Source organism: Galeopterus variegatus, unplaced genomic scaffold (genome assembly GCF_000696425.1).
Source record: "Galeopterus variegatus unplaced genomic scaffold, G_variegatus-3.0.2 Scaffold4577, whole genome shotgun sequence".
Lineage (NCBI taxonomy): Eukaryota > Metazoa > Chordata > Mammalia > Dermoptera > Cynocephalidae > Galeopterus > Galeopterus variegatus.
The window spans coordinates 105,536-125,444 of record NW_007730688.1 but is presented as its reverse complement, the minus strand read 5'-3'; the positions used below and the strand labels follow the sequence as shown (position 1 = coordinate 125,444).

The following is a 19,909-nucleotide window of genomic DNA, read 5'->3' as shown; positions in this document are numbered from 1 at the left end:
TCTAACGACACAGCACCAAGTCAAGGGTTAAGATCCCCTTACCTGTCATCTTTTAAAAAAATAAATAAATAAATAAAAATAAATAAAAATAAATAAAAAAATAAAAAATAAAAAATAAATNCAAGTCAAGGGTTAAGATCCCCTTACCTGTCATCTTTTAAAAAAATAAATAAATAAATAAATAAAAATAAAAAAATAAAAAATAAAAAATAAAAAATAAATAAAATAAAAATGTAAGTTATTACTCTATTAAATAAAAATAACCACAAGTTCTAGAAGACATTCAAAGTTTATTAATTTAAGGACCGGCCCATGGCTCACTTGGGAGAGGGTGGTGCTGGTAACACCAAGGCCACAGATTCGGATCCTTCTATAGGGATGGCCGGTTTGCTCACGTGGGAGAACGTGGTGCTGACAAAACCAAATCAAGGGTTAAGATTCCCTTACCAATCATCTTTAAAAAAAAAAAAAAAGTTTATTAATTTATTTATTGGCAGCTGGCCAATACGGAAATCCGAACCTGTGACCTCAGTGTTAGCACCATGCTCCAGCCAAGTGAGCACCAAAGAAGTTTACATCTTTAATAATTCCTAAGAACTTTCTTACTAAAAGATACGATACAATAATTCAGTCACATTCTGAACCTGTACATTTCTAAAAGGAAATGCCAGAAGAGAGTCCAACCTGAAATTGACAGAACAACACAAGACTTAACCAAGTAAGTTAAAAGTCTGAACTTCTATCATAAGGCTGGGAAGAAGATAAGAAGCTCTATCCCTGTAACCTCCCACCACCACCATCAAATTTCTTGTCTGCCTCAATTCAATTTAAACCTCTGCCAAGTGTTTCCTACAAAAACAAAACAAAATGATTTGTGACACTCATAGTAATCCCTACTTATTATTTAGCATTCATTAGGAACCAGTGAGATACTACTAGTAACTCTAAATTCTATGCAGAACCTATCAATCCCCAGTGGACAATGTCGCTTCCTTCTCTAAATTCTTTCCTCTGATATATATTTTCTATCATAAAAACCTTTTCAGAGAATACATATTCTTAGCCTAATTTCCCAGTCTAGATTCTCCATAAAGGTAGTCTGGATTCATTGATCTCTCTTTCTGGGAGCACCAAGGTCGTGGTAACTAGAAAATTGCTTATGACCAAGGGCCCTTCATTTAAATCTTGCTGACATAACACAAAAAATTAAAGGAACAGTAATCTTCCCAAAACTCACATGAGAATCCCAAAATTGCACAGGAATGTAGGTTTGTACAGTTTCCACCCAAGGACTAAGAATTTAATCTATATTCTCTTAAAACCATTCTCCTACTGATTCTACACAGTATGGAAACTTATCCAACCTAGAATGACCTCTAGGCTGATTAGTTTGTTCAACAAAGTGACACAAATTAGGATCATGACACTGAATCGGATGAAATAAAATGAATAAGAACACTTAGCGTTAAAGTTTCCAAGTTGTGAAAGAAAAGGGAAACATAATGGAGTTCCCAAAATGTAAACCTTCAATTTAAGTATTTCAACATTTGAATGATTTCTACATATAGCCTTTTTAACTCGGTATATGCAGTGACTAAACCACTAATCAAATATGACAAAACTGTTCCAAAAGAGACGGGTTTCCTTTGACTACTTCCTAGAAAGCAAACATACACAGGACAAGTGCTTGACTTCAAAATCTTGACCATCCTCTGTCGGACACTAACCACTTAACACTATGGTCGAAAGAGTAGGATGAGGAGAAAGAAGAGAAATCAGGATCAATCAGGAAGCAAACTGGACAGCAAACAAAATTACCTATCAAGAAACAAAAAGAAACTGACTAAAATGATACAGACTTTGAAAAGCAAAAGCAGCCAAAAGATCACATGGTCCCTTTACTTCTGAAACCACTAACGACAGAACCTATATTCCCAGGAAAAAGGGATCACAGGCAAACGACAAATCACTGTGTGCAGAGTGACTGGTAAAATGGGGTTGGGGGGGGGAGTGAACTGGTAAACGACAAAAAGTGACTTACGGTGCATTTAATGATCTGTCGGGGATATGGGGAAAACTGACGTCCCAGACCTCAGCCTCAGTTTCCCTACCCAAAAAAGACGAGAACATGACAATTCGCTCAGAGGAGCCAGAGGGCCTTGTTCCACACGCCTCCACCTATTCAAAGGTCCCTTCAAAGGCCGGACGCAGTGGGGGTCACCAGTGCAATTGAGTCATGACACCCGGAGCCTTAGGAGGGGGGGAAAGGAGAAAGGGAGGAGGGTCAAAGCGCGCAAAGCTTTATCCGTTCCAGGAAGCGATTTTTCCCCCCACGATGGGGGTACCGATACCCGCCCTAGACCCAACATCCCCTCCCTACCGAATCACATTGGGCAGCCCCAGCATCTCTCCCTCCTTCCGGTTTCTCCTTCAGTTCCGGGCCGCCCCTCCGGCCGCGCCTCCGAACGCAGACCGGCAGCCCCTCCTCCGGCAGCGTCTCGGCGGCCGCCTGCTCGCCCACCCGCAGGCGCCAAGGTCTTCTCAACCCGCGGCGGAAGGATGCCGGGCTGGGCTTCCCAGGCTCCTCCTGGGCCTACCTGCAAGGCGGGCGGGGACTAGGTTTGCAGCCCAGCGGGCGGGCAGAGCCACTGAGAGAAGGAAGAAGCGAGAAAGAAGCACGGGGTCCGCTGTGCCGACCGACGGGAGAAAACCGCCTGAGCGCGGGGCCTCGCGGATAACTCAGCTTTCGACCCGGCGCCGCAGCCGCTCAGGAGACATCAAGCAAGAAGACGGCGCAAAAGATCACCGAATACACGAACGCCCCAGACATCAAAGGAGGAACGCCCAAGCAATCGTTCGAGGAACTGCAGCCGAGCGCCGAAAAACAGCTCCGCTCTAACTCAAGGTCCGGCTCCTGTCCAAGGCATTAATAAACAAACCCAGATCATAAGCCATGGAATAAGCTTGTCCTGCCATTTTGTCTGTTGGTTGCCGGCTGTTTAAGATGTTTAAAGAACTGGAGTTTTTTAAACTGGAGTTTAAAGAACTGGAGTATGGGGGCCGGCCCACGGCTCACTCGGGAGAGTGCGCTGCTGGTAACACCAAGGCCCCGGGTTCGGATCCCACATAGGGATGGCCCGTTCGCTCACTGGCTGAGCGTGGTGCTGACAACACCAAGTCAAGGGTTAAGATCCCCTTACCGGTCATCTTTTAAAAACAGAAAAAATAATAATAATAAAAAGAAATAAATAAAGAACTGGAGTATGTTGAAGATTAAATCATAGCTTAACAACATTTGTTGTCTATAGTTCAGCAACTACCTTATGGACTCCAAATACTATTTATCCCAATTGAGCAAATCACTTCACCTCTTTTGACCCTTAGTTTCCTCATAGAATAGTGAGATAATCAAAAGATTATAGAGGGACAGAGACAGAATGAGGAGAGTGTGGTGCTGATAACACCAAGGCCAAAGGTTTGGATCCCATACAGGGATGGCCGCTTAGCTCACTGGGTGAGCGTGGTGCTGACAACACCAAGTCAAGGGTTAAGATCCCCTTACCGGTCATCTTTTAAAAACAGAAAAAATAATAATAATAAAAAGAAATAAATAAAGAACTGGAGTATGTTGAAGATTAAATCATAGCTTAACAACATTTGTTGTCTATAGTTCAGCAACTACCTTATGGACTCCAAATACTATTTATCCCAATTGAGCAAATCACTTCACCTCTTTTGACCCTTAGTTTCCTCATAGAATAGTGAGATAATCAAAAGATTATAGAGGGACAGAGACAGAATGAGAGAATCCAGACTGAGGAACAAAGTAAACAATCTCTATAAAAGCTCCAACTTAGCTCCCACAAGTATAGCCAAGAGAAGCTAGGAAAACCCAGGGTTGTGTAGTCTGAAGTTAAGGCGGGGGGGGGGGGGGGGGGGGGGTGACATGAATTGCTTTCCTTTTTCTTTTCTTCCAAAGGCCTAGAACCACAGGTGTGCTTCTTACATAATGATCAAAAGTCTCTTTGGGTTCAGAACCTGATAAAGTGTGTTGACATTTGCATCATAACATCAATGTCCTCTTTCTGGAGTCTCTTAAAAGATGAGTAATATTCTCAACGCAAATATAGATTAATATCCTAGATAAAATTCAAAAGGACAAATAGATCACTACAAGTATGGATTACTAAATATGAGCAATAATTGTCTACCCTACCTCCTCTTAAGGAGGGAGGAGACTCTGAGAGGAAGGGTGTATACAGGCAACAAGATAGTCCCGCCCCTTAAAGAGTTTATAATCTAACTTAAATCAAAAGAACTCATCCTTACAATATTAGCGTTATTTACAATTTATTGCCACCTTTTAAAAATCCCCTCCTTTGGGCCGGCCCGTGGCTCACTCAGGAGAGTGCGGTGCTGATAACTCCAAGGCCCCGGGTTCGGATCCCATATAGGGATGGCCGGTTGGCTCGCTGGCTGAGCGTGGTGCTGACAACACCAAGTCAAGGGTTAAGATCCCCTTACCGGTCATCTTTAAAAAAAAAAAAAAAAAAAAAAAAAAAAAATCCCCTCCTTTAAGTCAACTAAAATATTTAAGAGACGTGTATATATATATTATACAGTATAAGACCAGCATCCATAATATGCCATATATGTGGACAAGACAGTGGGCCTTTGTTGTCTACCACTGTTTTAGAGGACTTTTAAAATGAATAAAAATTACAGCAAAACAGAAAAAAAAAAAGAATAAATTATAGCAACATTTAGGACAGTCTAAAAAAAAGAAAGAATTTGAAAATATGCTTCCAAGAAACAAAATTTTCATTAGTTCATGTTCCAATGTAGTCTCTGGAAATAATACATAAAAAAGTTTTAGAGGTTTAATTCAAGCAGAGATACAATTATGTTTGTTTTTTGTTTTTTTTTTTTTTTAAAGATGACCGGTAAGGGGATCTTAACCCTTGACTTGGTGTTGTTCGTATAACTTCGTATAATGTATGCTATACGAAGTTATTACGGCAAGGGAGCCACTGGCCAGCACCATTTTTTTTTTTTTTTTTAAAGATGACCGGTAAGGAGATCTTAACCCTTGACTTGGTGTTGTTCGTATAACTTCGTATAATGTATGCTATACGAAGTTATTACGGCAAGGGAGCCACTGGCCAGCACCATTTTTTTTTTTTTTTTTAAAGATGACCGGTAAGGAGATCTTAACCCTTGACTTGGTGTTGTTCGTATAACTTCGTATAATGTATGCTATACGAAGTTATTACGGCAAGGGAGCCACTGGCCAGCACCATTTTTTTTTTTTTTTTTAAAGATGACCGGTAAGGAGATCTTAACCCTTGACTTGGTGTTGTCAGCACCACGCTCACCTAGTGAGCCAACCGGCCATCTGGCCGGTTGGCTCACTAGGTGAGCGTGGTGCTGACAACACCAAGTCAAGGGTTAAGATCTCCTTACCGGTCATCTTTAAAAAAAAAAAAAAAAATTCTTTAATAGTTATTACTTTTAACAATTGCACAATATTCCAGTGAGGGGATATATTGACCATGCTCCCCATTATTGAATATGTATGTTGCTTCTAAACATTTCCTGTGTAATACGTATTGCTGCTTGTGGAAAGAGGCAGTTCTTTTTCTTTTTTTTTTTTTTAAAGATGACCGGTAAGGGGATCTTAACCCTTGACTTGGCGTTGTCAACACCACACTCTCCCGAGTGAGCCACAGGCTGGCCCCAGGAAAGAGGCAGTTATAACCTTGTTATTTATGATTATGTCTCATTGCACATAAGCAAATAAGAAGAGTAAATGGGTTGGCCAGTTAGCTCAGTTGACTAGTGGATGGTAGTGATAACACCAAAGTCGAGGTTTTGATCTCTCTACTGGTGAGCCACCAAGAAAAAAAAAAAAAAAGAAGAAGACTAAGTGAAGCAAGATACAGGTTTCCAGAGATATATAGCCTAGGGTGAGGTGTGGCTATTCAGTGTCAGGGACCAGGCTTCTTCTATCAGTGTCAGGGACCAGGCTTCTTCTATCTTGTTGCTTTGCCTTCTTCAAAAATAAATGGCTTTTACCTCAGGGCCAAAATGACTGCCCAAGCTCCAGCCATCATGTACACATTCCAACTACCAAAGCTGAAAGAGAAAAGGCATGTCTCCTAACCATAAACACACGTCTTGAAAATAGCACAGGACACTTCCACTTATATTTCACTGGCCAAAATTTAATCACAAAACCACACCTACCTGCAAGAGAAACTGGGAGTTAGTCTGTATCCTGGGCAACCATGTGCCCCCTAAAAGCCAGGAGCAAATGAATACTAGGTGACAACTAAACAAGCAGTCTGCTACATTCCTGGAGGCAGGTGAGAAGTGGTCAAATGCTCATAGATTTTCCTTTGCTGTCTTCCCAGGGCTGAGTTTTCACTCCTAGAATACATGTGTTAGAGAAGCTTCCTTCCTGGAGAGGTTGGGGGATCATAGTGTCTAGAGCCATAACCCTCATTTAAATTTGTCCCAAATAACTACATTATTTTAAAACCATGATTGCAATTTAAAAAGCTAAAGAAACTAGGGCCAGCCTGTGGCTCACTCGGGAGAGTGTAGTGCTGATAACACAAAGGCCACGGGTTCGGATCCCATATGGCGATGGCCGGTTAGCTCAATGGGTGAGCAGGGATTGCCCGTTAGCTCACTTGGGAGAGTGTGGTGCCGACAACACCAAGTCAAGGGTTAAGATCCCCTTACTGGTCATCTTTAAAAAAAAAATAGTTTCTTTAACTTTTTTTTTTTTTTTTTTTAAAAGATGACCGGTAAGGGGATCTTAACCCTTGACTTGGTGTTGTCGGCACCACACTCTCCCAAGTGAGCTAACGGGCCATCCCTATATAGGGATCCAAACCTGTGGCCTTGGTGTTATCAGCACCACACTCTCCCGAGTGAGCCACGGGCCGGCCCCCAAAAGAAACTACTTTCAAGGCTACAAGAAATTTTCAGGTTTTCAAAAGCTGGAGACTTTTATTTTGAGAAAAATACCTGAAAGCTATGCAAATATTTATCTAAAATCATCTAAAATTGTCATCTGAAAATGAAGATATTTGAGAAGCTGAGGCTAGACTGTTCTGTGAGATCATGGAAAATAGCTATTCGCCAAGCAGGGTTGCATCTCTACAGATAAATTTCCTTTACAGAACTGTTTCTTTTCAAATGTGGATTTAAGCTTCAGGGTGACAGCAAACTACTGCTTGTTCTTATGGAGAAGTCTATTTAGATTGAAGAGTGGATCACAAGAGATTAGGAATTGAAATACTCAGACCTACCAGAATCTCCTCATATTTGAGGAAGAAGTGTAAAAAATAAACCATGTGGGCAGAATTAAAGATCATCCTGGGCTGTACCACTGATGTCCTACATATTAGTATTGACTAAAAAAAACCCAAAATACTCAAGAACTCATTATTGTGTGTGTGTGTGTTTGGCAGCTGGTTGGTACAAGGGATCTGAACCCTTGACCTTGGTATTATGACATCACGCTCTAACATCATGCTCTGACCAACTGAACTAACAAGTCAGCCCTCATTATTGTGTTGATTGTTGATTATTGTATTCTGGTAGGACTCTCCTGGTGAAGCCACTCCCTTGAAAGTAGGATGGTATCTCCCCTGAAGTAGAATGACCAAATTGTCCCTGTTTGCTCAGGACTAAAGAGGAGGAGTTTTCCAGGACATAGGACTTTTAGTGCTAAAACTGTGACTGCCCTGGGCAAACTGGGATGGTTGGTCACCCTAAGAACAGACCATGCTGGGCTGGCCGGTTAGCTCACTTGGGAGAGCATAGTGCTGATAACACCAAGATCAAGGATTTGGATCCCCATAACCAGCCAGCAGCCAAAAAAAAAGGAGAAAAGAAAAGAAAAAGACCTTGCCACTGTCAATCACATGGAAAGAATTTGTAAAGACTGAAGCAGGAAAAGAGGATTGGGGCATGTTGATCTAGGAGAATCGCCTGGAATGAAGGTTGAAAGAGCGAGGGGAGAGGAAGAGGGTGGGGAGGGAATAATCTGTTCCATATCTTGGCTCTGGGTTCTGAGAAACATGCCTCTACCATACCCTGGGCAGTAGAAGTCAGGCTTTAACCTAGGTCATCCTAGCAGTAAGTCATCTTATTTGGAAGTAGAAGAAAAGGGGTGGGCCTTGAGCAGCCAAATTGATGAACCAGTTGTAGTTTTTTGTTTTTGTTTTTTTTGTTTGTTTTTTGTTTTGTCTTTTTCCGTGTCCGGCAACGGATCGCAACCCTCAGTGTTGCCCCCGTACTGGACCGGGGACCGGCAACGGGATCGCAACCCTCGGTGTTGCTCCCGCGCCTCGCTCACTGGAACCGGTCTGTATGTGGGATCCGAACCCTCGGGCGGGAGCGCCGCCGCGCTTACCAAGCGGCGCACTATCCAGTGCGCCACCGGGCCGGCCCAGTTTTTTGTTTTTTTTTTAAAGATGACCGGTGAGGGGATCTTAACCCTTGACTTGGTGTTGTCAGCAGTATGCTTACCCAGTGAGCTAACCGGCCATCCCTATATGGGATCCGAACCCGTGGCCTTGGTGTTATCAGCACCACACTCTCCCAAGTGAGCCACGGACCGGCCCAGTTGTAGATTTTACTGTTGCAATTCTATTCTGCTCTTTTGTAGCATGTTCTTATTGTGCTGTGGGGTAATATACACACTTTGGGTTGGAATAGTAAAGGTAGAAGCAGTTCAGTGATGTAGGAGCATCCCAGGGAAGGGGAGAGATCCCAGAATAGCAGGAAACCTACATCAGTAGAATGATGGAAGGCTTTTCCTTCTTTAGAACTATTTATATAGGAATAAATAATTATCACTGGAATTTATCAATAGATTGAAATGTATTAACATGTTAAGGCTCTAGAATGGCAAATAAATCAGCTCATCTATAAAAGACAGCAGTATATGTGAGAATTAGAGAAAGTTAATATCTCAACAGAATAATAGATCCTTAATGTTTTGCTGGGCAAACATGGAAACTCCTTGAAATTTGTTACAGCCCAACAGCCTTTTTGAAATTTTCTATCTCATGATTTCAAGGTCTACTTTTCTTTCTCCTGTTTAGTATCCAGAAATCTCCTCTTATTTGATTATCACAGAGGGGGTCTGGGTTCTGTAGCCATGATGAAAAAAATTTTAAAAGCCTGTGAATTTGATGTGTTAGAAAACTGAGGTGTCCCCAGCCTCCAGCTAGTGTTTTCCCTTCCTTCCTGCATTGCCGTTCTTATCATCAACATCAACAGTTGTAATTGTGAGTCTCATACCCACAATAACTCTGTAAAATCTTGGCAGGATCTAGAGACCAAAACGGGCCCTGAAGGGCCAGCCCGTGGCTCACTCGGGAGAGTGTGGTGCTGATAACACCAAGGCCACAGGTTCGGATCCCATATAGGGATGGCCGGTTAGCTCACTGGGTGAGCATGGTGCTGACAACACCAAGTCAAGGGTTAAGATCCCCTTACCGCTCATCTTTAAAAAACAAACAACAGGGCCGGCCCGTGGCTCACTCGGTAGGGTGCGGTGCTGATAACACCAAGGCCACGGGTTCGGATCCCATATAGGGATGGCCGGTTCGCTCACTGGCTGGGCGTGGTGCTGACAACACCAAGTCAAGGGTTAAGATCCCCTTACCGCTCATCTTTAAAAAACAAACAACAGGGCCGGCCCGTGGCTCACTCGGTAGGGTGCGGTGCTGATAACACCAAGGCCACGGGTTCGGATCCTATATAGGGATGGCTGGTTTGCTCACTGGCTGAGCGTGGTGCTGACAACACCAGGCCAAGGGTTGAGATCCCCTTACCGGTCATCCTATAAAAAATAAAAATAAAAAAAATAAAAAACAAACAACAACGGGCCGGCCCAGTGGCTCACTCGGGAGAGTGCGGTGCTGAATAACACCAAGGCCCCGGGTTCGGATCCCATATAGGGATGGCCGGTTCGCTCACTGGCTGGGCGTGGTGCTGACAACACCAAGTCAAGGGTTAAGATCCCCTTACCGGTCATCTTTAAAAACAACAACAACAACAACAACAAAAACAGGCCCTGAAGACATGTATGTGCACAATGGTAAGACCCTTTGATTTCTTATTTTCTTGTCACCCTCCTAACTTCCCCTCCATTGCCAGGGAAATTGACTGCAAAGCTCAGTCTTTGAGCAGTTTTCAGTTCATTTCAGGTAGGGATAAAATCTTAGTATGCCTAATATCTGTCTAGCCTCTATTTCACCCTTACCCCCACCTCTTAATATGACTTCACTATATGACCCCATTAAAATTATGTCTTCTTTTTTGTCCCTAAATTAGATTAACTTGCTATAGATCCTTTACAGTCCAAGGATCAGGAAAGAAGCTCCATCCCTGTGCAGTTCATTTAAACCAAGAATATGTTTATAGTCCCTTTTTAGCATCATTTGGAATTGGGAAACTAGTGCTAACCCAATATTGTTTTCCCTTGACATATCCTAGAACCTTGCTGTCTTGAAATATCTAAGGTTTAGAAAACTGGTCAGATGGAAGATGGGGATTACATAACAGAGGCAAAATCCTTCTCTTTCCCAAAACCATACCAGGAATTGGCTATAAATCCACACTAAGTACCTCAAGGGGAGAAGCTTTTTCGGACACTATAAGCAAACTCTTGGAAATTTAGAAGTACAGAACCTGCTCCCTCTCCTAGACCATTTTGGGGAAAGTGTAACTATGAACTGAAAAAACAGCTGACATGTAAAAATCCAGGTAGAAAGGAGATTAAAGGCGTAGATTTGAATAGTTACTCTGTGGAATTATTAGGAAATAAAACACTCCCAAGAAAAAACACCGCCAGCCAATGTTCAGTCAGTTCAGAACTCAAAGATTATATTTGGTGTGGAAGTAAATACACTTGAAATTTCTTTTGAAATCTCTCCAAGACTGTCCCTCCCACTTAGGCTTCTTGCCACCACCTAGTAGGTTAAGTTGTGAAACATCCAATTTTCTTAAATGTCATTATATTAGGCTAAAATGTGAGGCACTTTCCATGATCAAACTCTATCTTGCTACTTATGATACGTGTTAGCAGTAACCCTTTCCTGAGGCAGTATGCATAATAGAACCAAAACTTCAAGGGGAAAATACCCATCTTAGGAGACTTAAAAAGGAAAGACCATGAGAGTTAAAACACTGCCTTATGAGGGAGACAAAGCAAGCTTGGGTAACAAGTTAAACTTTACAAAGAAAAAAAAAAATGGTGCTGGCCAGTGGCTCACTTGAGAGAGTGCGGTGCTGATAACACCAAGGCCACGGGTTTGGATCCCATATAGGGTTGGCCAGTTAGCTCAATTGGAGAGCATGGTGCTGCTAACACCAAGTCAAGGGTTAAGATCCCCTTACCGGTCATCTTTTAAAAATTAAAAAAAGAAAAAAAAATGGTTCCAACCCGTGGCTCAACTGGGAGAATGTGACACTGATAACACCAGGGCCATGGGTTCAGATTCCTATACAGGGATGGCCAGTTGGCTCACTTGGGACAGCATGGTGCTGACACCGCCAAGTCAAGGGTTAAGATCCCCTTACCAGTCATCTTTTAGAAAAAAAAAGAAATGAAAAAAAAAAAAAAAAAGTAACAAGGCACCTCTATTGCACAATGAATAGAACTAAAATTTCCAGTCAATTCTTATTGTCCCATCCCCACCTCAATGACAACCCTGTAAATACTAAGTGCAACCTCCTGCCAAATGTGCTCACTCTTTATAGAGTAGGATAATGATGGGAAATAGCATTTGGAGTGGAAATAAACAGCAGATAATAATCCATAATTGTTTTTAATCTTGAGGATGAGTCACCCTCAATTTTTTTCCAAATTTCTTCTACCATCAGCTGTTCGTTACTTTACTTTGAAAATCACCAGATTAACACTGCCGAAGGCAGGTAGAAAATGATCCAAGAGGACAATTCAGAGGTATCACATGGTGAGTGGCTGAGAAACTGAGAATAAAACAATCCTCAGGAAGGCCTCTTTTTTGTCCCAGCAAAGTCACCAATGTGTGAACCTAATTTACACTTTCATTATTCCAATCAGATTATTTTTATATCAGTTTAATTTTATTTTTTTAAAGATGACCAGTAAGGAGATCTTAACCCTTGCCTTGGTGTTGTTAGCACCACGGTCTCTGAAATGAGCTAACTGGCCATCCCTATATAGGGATCCGAACCCATGGCCTTGGTGTTATCAGCACCACACTCTCCCAAGTGAGCTACGGGACGGTCCTATATCAGCGCAATTTTAGAATAAGACTTGCTAGGGCATTATTTATTTCCAGGGAAATTCTGTCCATCACTGTTGCATATAAGACATCCAAGGTCTAACTCTGAAATTCATTTCAAACCAATAAATTATATCCTCTTACATCTCCTTTTTAATACTTTCACATGCCTTCTTTATTTCCTAAACCTTCCTTCTGTAAAAGAAATTTCAAAAGAGAATGACCAAATAGACATTCTGGGCTGGCCAGTTAGCTCAGTTGGTTAGAGTGTGATGCCGATAACACCAAGGTCAAGGGATCGATCCCTGTATCAGCCAGCTGCACCCGCCTCCCCCCCCAAAAAAAAAGACACTACAACATCATGATCATAAGAAATGTGATTTAGTTCAATGTAAGCTATCTAAATCTGGATGAATCATCAATCTAACCTATCAATCCAACAGGGTCTTTAGATCCCTGGTAAAGTGTAAGCTTGCTATTTTATCTATATTTGAATTGTCCTCTTTAAGCTGATCAGGTTCTTAAACCCACTTAGTCTCTAACTCTTACTCAGGGTTAGCTATATAAGAGACTGCAGTCCAGATGTTCTCCCTAGCAGTGAGGTCCAAATCACAGTCCAATTACTGCAGATGGGCTAAAGATGGAAATTTCAGATTGTCCTTAACATCCTCATACACAAAGCTGTAAATGCAGATTAGAAGCCATCTACTTATATCAGAAGACCATTCCCCAATTTAAATTCACTCTTCTCGTTTTCCTCTTATTATGCCTATATAGGCATCAAAGTAGAAAACCTAAAATACCACCCAAATAATTCAGAGCAAACAAATACTGTTTTAATTTAATATCTCCAGATAACTGAAACCAAAACAGTATTTGACTATATGTTGTTTTCCCCTCTACTATGACTTTGTAGGCACAATCATAAAAGTTTGCAACCAGTGAGCTTTCAAATGAGTGGTGCTGGGCTGGCTGGTTAGCTCAGTTCGTTAGAACTTGGCCTTATGGGCCAGCACGTGGCTCACTTGGGAGAGTGTGGTGCTGATAACACCAAGGCCAGGGGTTCGAATTCCATATAGGGATGGCCAGTTAGCTCACTTGGGAGAGCGTGGTGCTGACAACACCAAGTCAAGGGTTAAGATCCCCTTACCAGTCATCTTTTAAAAAAAAAAAAAAAAAAAAAAAAGATATTCTAATATAGCCCCAACCCTTCTAAAACACACAGATTAAATGTCAATTTATAGGGTTCAGATCTCCATACTGGCCAGTCACCAAAAAAATAAATAAAAAGTCAACTTATGACAAGTGTCTGCACCCTCAGTCATGCTAGATAATGGAACCGTGTGAGGGATGGTGAGGGGAAAAGTCTGCCACAACTCTATCTGGAATGTTTCCCTGTTTCTGTCACAACTCCTCCTGTAATGTTTCCCTCCTCCCCACCTTCCACATTAGCTAAAATGAGTAAGCATCAGCTCCTGACGGATACGGTCAGCCTCTAAGTCCAGGGACTCCATGTGCTCATACTCTTCTTCAGGGGGCTGTTCCATGGGTCCTGTCATTGGAGAGGACCAAACATCCATTCCATGCTCCAGGGAGATGTTGTGGAGGACACAACAAGCCAAGATGATGTGGCTGGACTTCTCTGGTGAGTACTGCAGTGCTCCCTTGGATCCATCCAGGCAGCGGAATCGGGAGCAGAGGGTTTGGAAAGTCTTCTCAATCACACTGTGAGTTGCAGAATGGGCCTTATTATAGCGATATTCAGCTGGAGTTTCAGTAATGTGAAGTGGAGTCATGAGCCAGGTGCGGAGAAAGAAGGAACTGTCACCTGTGGGGAAGGCCCAAAGAAATCAAAAGTGATTATTAGTGGAATACAAACAAGAAGCAAAATTCAGAAACATATATGAGGATGGACAAGAAAATACACCAGCTTCTGGAGCCACAGCACCCCAGATGAATCAAGAGGAAAATGCTGTGGTAAAAAGAAAGCATGCCAATGTCACAAGCAGGAAGACAAGAGTCTTGGCTGGGAATATCCTTGTTTAAAGCCAACAGAGAAAAAAAGCTGACAGCTAAAGAATGCCAAATCTGAAAGAATTTAAGAAAGAGGTGAAGGCACTGGAAGAAATAAAATTCCTGGATTTTCCAAATTCAGAGATATTGTTCTTTAATAATGGGCTTAAAAACTGTGGAATAGCATGCCCATCTTCAGCCCTCTGAGGAAGAGTATGAGTGAAAGAGAGCAAGAGTGCAAGAGAGAAAAAGAGAATTCTGCCAGGAGATCCCAAAACACTTGTGAGGAAAACTTCTTAATTTACCATTAGAATTTCAGGTCTGAGGCCGGCCCGTGGCTCACTCGGTAGAGTGCGGTGCTGATAACACCAAGGCCCCGGGCTCGGATCCCACATAGGGATGGCCGGTTTGCTCACTGGCTGAGCGTGGTGCTGACAACACCAAGCCAAGGGTTGAGATCCCCTTACCGGTCATCTTTTAAAAAAAAAAAAAAAAAAAAGAATTTCAGGTCTGAAAGCACTACCTAGGGATTTCAGAGTATTTCATAGACAATAATTTATCCTCCCAATGCTGAGAATAATAAAAGTCCCATCGACCATTTGTGGCAGAGATCAGAACTCAGATGTTCTGCCTTCTGAGATATTACAATCACTAGAACCATACCTTTGTAACCAAGGAACTGGAAGAATTTCACATTAACAAGGAGAACATAGGCTGGCTGGTTAGCTCAGTTGGTTAGTGTGGTGTTATAACACCAAGATCAAGGGTTCAGTTTCCCATATTGTCCAACCGCCAAAAAAAAAAAAAAGGTCAGCAAAAATATGATACCAACAGTAATAGTCAGTGATAAGGAAATGAAATCAGAATTAAAATAACACACACAAGGCATTGCCCTTAAGTGACTTCCTTGTCAAATGATCCTGGGAAGTGCTAACAAAAACAAACAAAACTAACAAAACTATGGTGCAATATCCTACTACAATGTTTCTATAATGTTTGTCTTGACTCACTACATCTGGCAGACAACGTATCTCACACAGAGGCACAATCTCTTAGAAATCCAAGATAGAAGAATAAGCCCTGGAGTACCAACATGCACAATCACTGTGCTCCTGACCCACCATCAATTTCAGTAGATAGTTCTGGACTGTTCAGACAGTGCTAGGCACTGTTTCAAACATATAGGACTCCTTTTTTTTTAGGTGTTCATATTTCTAAGAACTGGATTAACTGTAAGTAAATATCTAATAAGGCACATAAAATTTTCAAATTTTATATTTAGCTGACTTTTTTCCTTCTAATTATAACCTATTTTTTTTTTTTTTTTTTTTTTTTGGTCCTTTTTGAGACCAGCCGCACCGCACTCAGCCACTGAGCGCCGTGGGCCCACCGGTCATAGGATCCGAACCCACACCGGGAGCGCTGCTGCACTCCCAGCGCCGCACTCTCCCGAGTGTGCCACGGGCTCGGCCCTAACCTATTCTTTTAATTGAACTCACCCATACTAAATACTGAGTTTAAGAAACTCATGTATAAGTAATAAGGAAAATATCTATGACTCATCGAACAGCTATCATGTAGCAGACACGCTGCTAGGTACCTTTTAAAATATTATCTCTTATGATCTAATTCCAACTCTTCCAGGTTAGATGTTGAATTCATTTTACAAATGAAATATATGTTAGCCATTCTTTATGTCAGGCAAAGGAAGGAGCTTATCACTAAATGCTAATATCAGACTCATAGGCACTAAACCAATGGTGTAATGCTATAAAAGAGAATAAGATAAACATCTACAATGAATGCTGAAACACAGAGATGTTAAATGATACTTGTTTTTTTGGGGCCAGCCCTTGGCTCACTCGGGAGAGTGCGGTGCTGATAACACCAAGGCCCCAGGTTCGGATCCCATATAGGGATGGCCGGTTGACTCACTGGGTGAGCGTGGTGCTGACAACACCAAGTCAAGGGTTAAGATCCCCTTACCGGTCATCTTTTTAAAAAATAAATAAATAAATAAATGATACTTGTTTTTGTTTTTGGTGGCTGGCTGGTATAGGGATCCAAACCTTTGACCCTGGTGTTACCAACACCACACTCTAACCAAGTGAGCTAACCAGTCAGCCCCCTTTTTTGTTAGTTTCTCTAAGAAATGGTATGGGCCTTAAATGGAGGAGATACACAGGACAATCTAGTTAATATAAACCTTTTATAAAATGCTCCGTCATCAACTGGTTATAATCCAAGCACCACTGGAAAACACACTCAGGAGAGGATTAGGATCAGAATTGCTAAACAGATTACAATTGCTTATATGATCAGTCATCCAGAAGACATTTTGGCAGATCTTACCCAAAGCTGCTTAACAGGACTAGGCTAAGAGTTGAAGAAATAAGAACTCAGGCTGAATTGTCTGCAAGAGTAGGTACATTTAGAAGAGGAGAATTTAAGTAATACACTCTGAAGGGACAGATGAGAACAAGGACAGGAAAAGATAACACCCTAGGTGAAAAATATGCTTCAAAAAACAAGGGGGGAATTATAGCTAGTTCTAGGTTTGTTAAATCTAGAACTATTCCACAAATCTGATGGTGTTCTTAAAATACACTCAGCCATCTAATCTCTCTCTCTGTGCATGTTTGTAAGAGTTACTGCTAAATCTTTTTTTAAAATTACATCTTGTCTTTCCTCATAATCCTACCAATCTTCCCCTACCAACCTCATTGTCCACACATCCCCACACATCCACTGTCCGCACAGAGACTAGTGTTTTCCAAATTTGTCTATTCATACAAATCATTCCGGGAACCTGTTAAAATGGATGTCTAGGTCCTTTTCTTGAAGAGTCTCATTCCTGAGTATGAAATGGGGCCCAGTAGTGTATATTTTTCTTTGTTTGGCAGCTGATCAGTATGGGAAAGTAATGTATATTTTTTAAAAATTCCCTAGATGATTCTTTTTTTTTTTTTTTTGTCCTTTTTGAGACCGGCCGCACCGCACTCAGCCAGTGAGCGCTGTGAGCGCACCGGTCATCCCTATATAGGATCCAAACCAGTGGCGGGAGCGCTGCTGCGCTCCCAGCACCGCACTCTCCCGAGTGCGCCAGGGGCTCAGCCCCCCAGATGATTCTTTTGATCTTGAAAATTTGTGAAACACTATACTAGTCAGGGGTCTTCAAACTAGTTTTCCTGTTAGAGCTCATGGAGACTTTCCAAGGGGCATGTGCTAGAACTGATGGTACTAAGGGAATCAATTTCTACATCTTCAACTTCCACGGGTACACTTTCCTAGTTTTTTTAGTGCCTAGCACGTGGCCTGGTACCAAAAGTGGCCTTGATAAGCATCCGTTAAATGTTGTAATATCCATTTCTCTCTCATCAACTCTTTCTGTACTGAGGGGAATCAGAACTAAGTATATAAAAATTGTATGGGCCGGCCCGGTGGCGCACTGCTACAGTGCGCCGCTTGGGAGTGCGGCGGCGCTCCCGCCGAGGGTTCGGATCCCACATACAGACCAGTTCCCGCTCACTGGCTGAGCGAGGGGCGGGCGCAGCACCGAGGGTTGCGATCCCGTTGCCGGTCCCCGGTCCGGTACGGGCGCGACACTGAGGGTTGCGATCCGTTGCCGGACACGAAAAAAGACAAAAAAAGGAAAAAAAAAATTTGTCATAGTTTTTACTGATTTTCAACATTTTATTTATTTATTTATAAAGAATTGGATATCTCATTATCACTTGTAGCCCAAACTTATGAGAGACACTTTCAGAAAAATTCAATCAGGTTTAGCTTTTGCTCAGAGCTTTAGCCTTATCTTGTGGCATAAACCAGAATCAGAGAATGCCAACGGGGGAGATACTCAGTGCCTGGGACTTAGAAAATGGATTCTTAACATTTTAAATTTATGACAAAGCAATGCTTGGTGCTAATCAAGGCAGTTTGAAGAAGGGAAGTATTTTGAAAAGAGCAGGAAAGGCTTTTTTCATACAGAAGTATGAAATTAGGGGCCGGCCTGGTGGCGCACTGGAGAGTGCGCCGCTTGGGAGCGCGGTGGCGCTCCCGCCGAGGGTTCGGATCCCATGTGGAGACCGGTTCCCGCTCACTGGCTGAGCCCGGTGTGGGCGCAACACCGAGGGTTGCTATCCTGTTGCCGGTCCCCGGTACGGGCGCGACACCAAGGGTTGCGATCCCGTTACCGGTCAGTAAAAAAGACAAAAAAAAGGAAAAAAAAAAAAAATTAAAAACATGTTATTTGACCCAGCTCTTCCACTTCTAAGAATTTATCTTAGAGGTACATATTCATAAATATACAAAACAATGAAAAAACTACTTTAAAGCCATAATTCCAACTGATTCTGGGGTCCCAAGGTGTGAAGGAAAAGAAAATCAGTACCTCCTATGACCTTGAAGTCCTTAACAAGAGGAATATTTGCCAAATAGAGTAACTCTTCATATGATCTGGTTTAAAAACTTAAACACAAGTGACTTAAGTGTTTTATGCCTCAGTTTCCTTTTATGTAAAAATGTCAATAATATTAGTTTATAACTCTTAAAAGTTTTTATAAGCATTAAGATAATCCATGTAAAGTGCTTATGACATTGCCTGACAAATTCTAAGTGCTCAGTAAGTTTTAGCTGATTTTATTGTTAGGGTACGAAAGTGAAGAGATTCATAAGAAATCAGCTTGGAACCCAAGTACTTCCACAGCTGTGGAGGAAGCAGGTTGATGAGACACTTGCAAAATGGACTTTCCTTAACCTCTCAGTGAGAGTTGTATGAAAATGAAATTTGAAAGATCCAAGTAGGCACAAGGTGAGCTTAAGATAAAGGTCCAGTAGAGAGAATGTGGTACACCAAAAATGGTATGTAGAAGCAACAATTCAAGGGCCACCCTGTAGCTCACTTGGGAGAGTGTGGTGCTGATAACACCAAGGCCATGGATTCAGATCCCTATGTAGATGTCTGGTTAGCTCACTTGGGAGAGTGTGATGCTGACAACACCAAGTCAAGGGTTAGGATCCCCTTACTAGTCATCTTTTAAGGAAAAAAAAAAAAAAAAAAAAGAAGCAACAATTTAAGAAAATCAGTAAATTACAAGATATTACACATGGCACCCCAGCAGCTCTACCCATCAATGTGTCCACTTGGAACAGGGGAGGCTTAATGTGCCAGAAAGCACATTAAAGAGAACTATTTCCTGAGCGTCTACTGTATGTTAAGTGCAGATATGATTAGTGGTCTTGAAAGAGAGGCCTTCCATATAACAACTGTACTTTTTTGGAGTTGTTACAACAAGCAAACGGAAAGGACATTCTTGGGGGGGAGGGGAGGAGGGAGGGAGGTGTCGGTGATGGGCCATAATAATCATATACATTGTATATTGACAAAATAAAAATTTAACGAAAAAAAAAAAAAAAAAAGAGAGGCCTTCCAATCTTTAATGTATCTTTTCATCTCTCACATCAGATGTTATACACAAGATAATCTCTGTCCTGTTGTTCACATAAGAGTAGCGCTTAATAAGAGTAGCGCTTAAGGGCCGGCCCGGTGGCGCACTGCTACAGTGCGCCACTTGGGAAGTGCGGCGGCACTCCCGCCGAGG

At 42.0% G+C, this 19,909-nt stretch overlaps 2 protein-coding genes across 5 annotated transcripts in view; both read right to left on the bottom strand.

Moving 5' to 3' along the window:
* The window catches only part of LOC103603380 (activating molecule in BECN1-regulated autophagy protein 1), a 48,121-nt gene extending 45,023 nt beyond the window's left edge, over positions 1-3,098 (bottom strand). For 2 of the 4 annotated variants that reach the window (XM_008587880.1, XM_008587883.1), the window contains exon 1: positions 2,598-3,098. The gene's annotated coding sequence lies outside the window, so the exon portion shown is untranslated. Of the gene's footprint in view, positions 1-2,041; positions 2,283-2,380; positions 2,416-2,597 lie in introns of those variants that run through there. The other 2 variants (XM_008587881.1, XM_008587882.1) reach the window with 2 other exon arrangements.
* Positions 3,099-13,739: 10,641 nt separating this feature from the next.
* Positions 13,740-19,909, bottom strand: part of HARBI1 (harbinger transposase derived 1) — an 8,958-nt gene continuing 2,788 nt past the window's right edge. Inside the window, exon 2 of the mRNA XM_008587879.1 lies at positions 13,740-14,124. Within this exon, the coding sequence (XP_008586101.1) occupies positions 13,745-14,124 (380 nt within the window). The 3' untranslated portion in view covers positions 13,740-13,744. The remainder of the gene's footprint in view (positions 14,125-19,909) is intronic.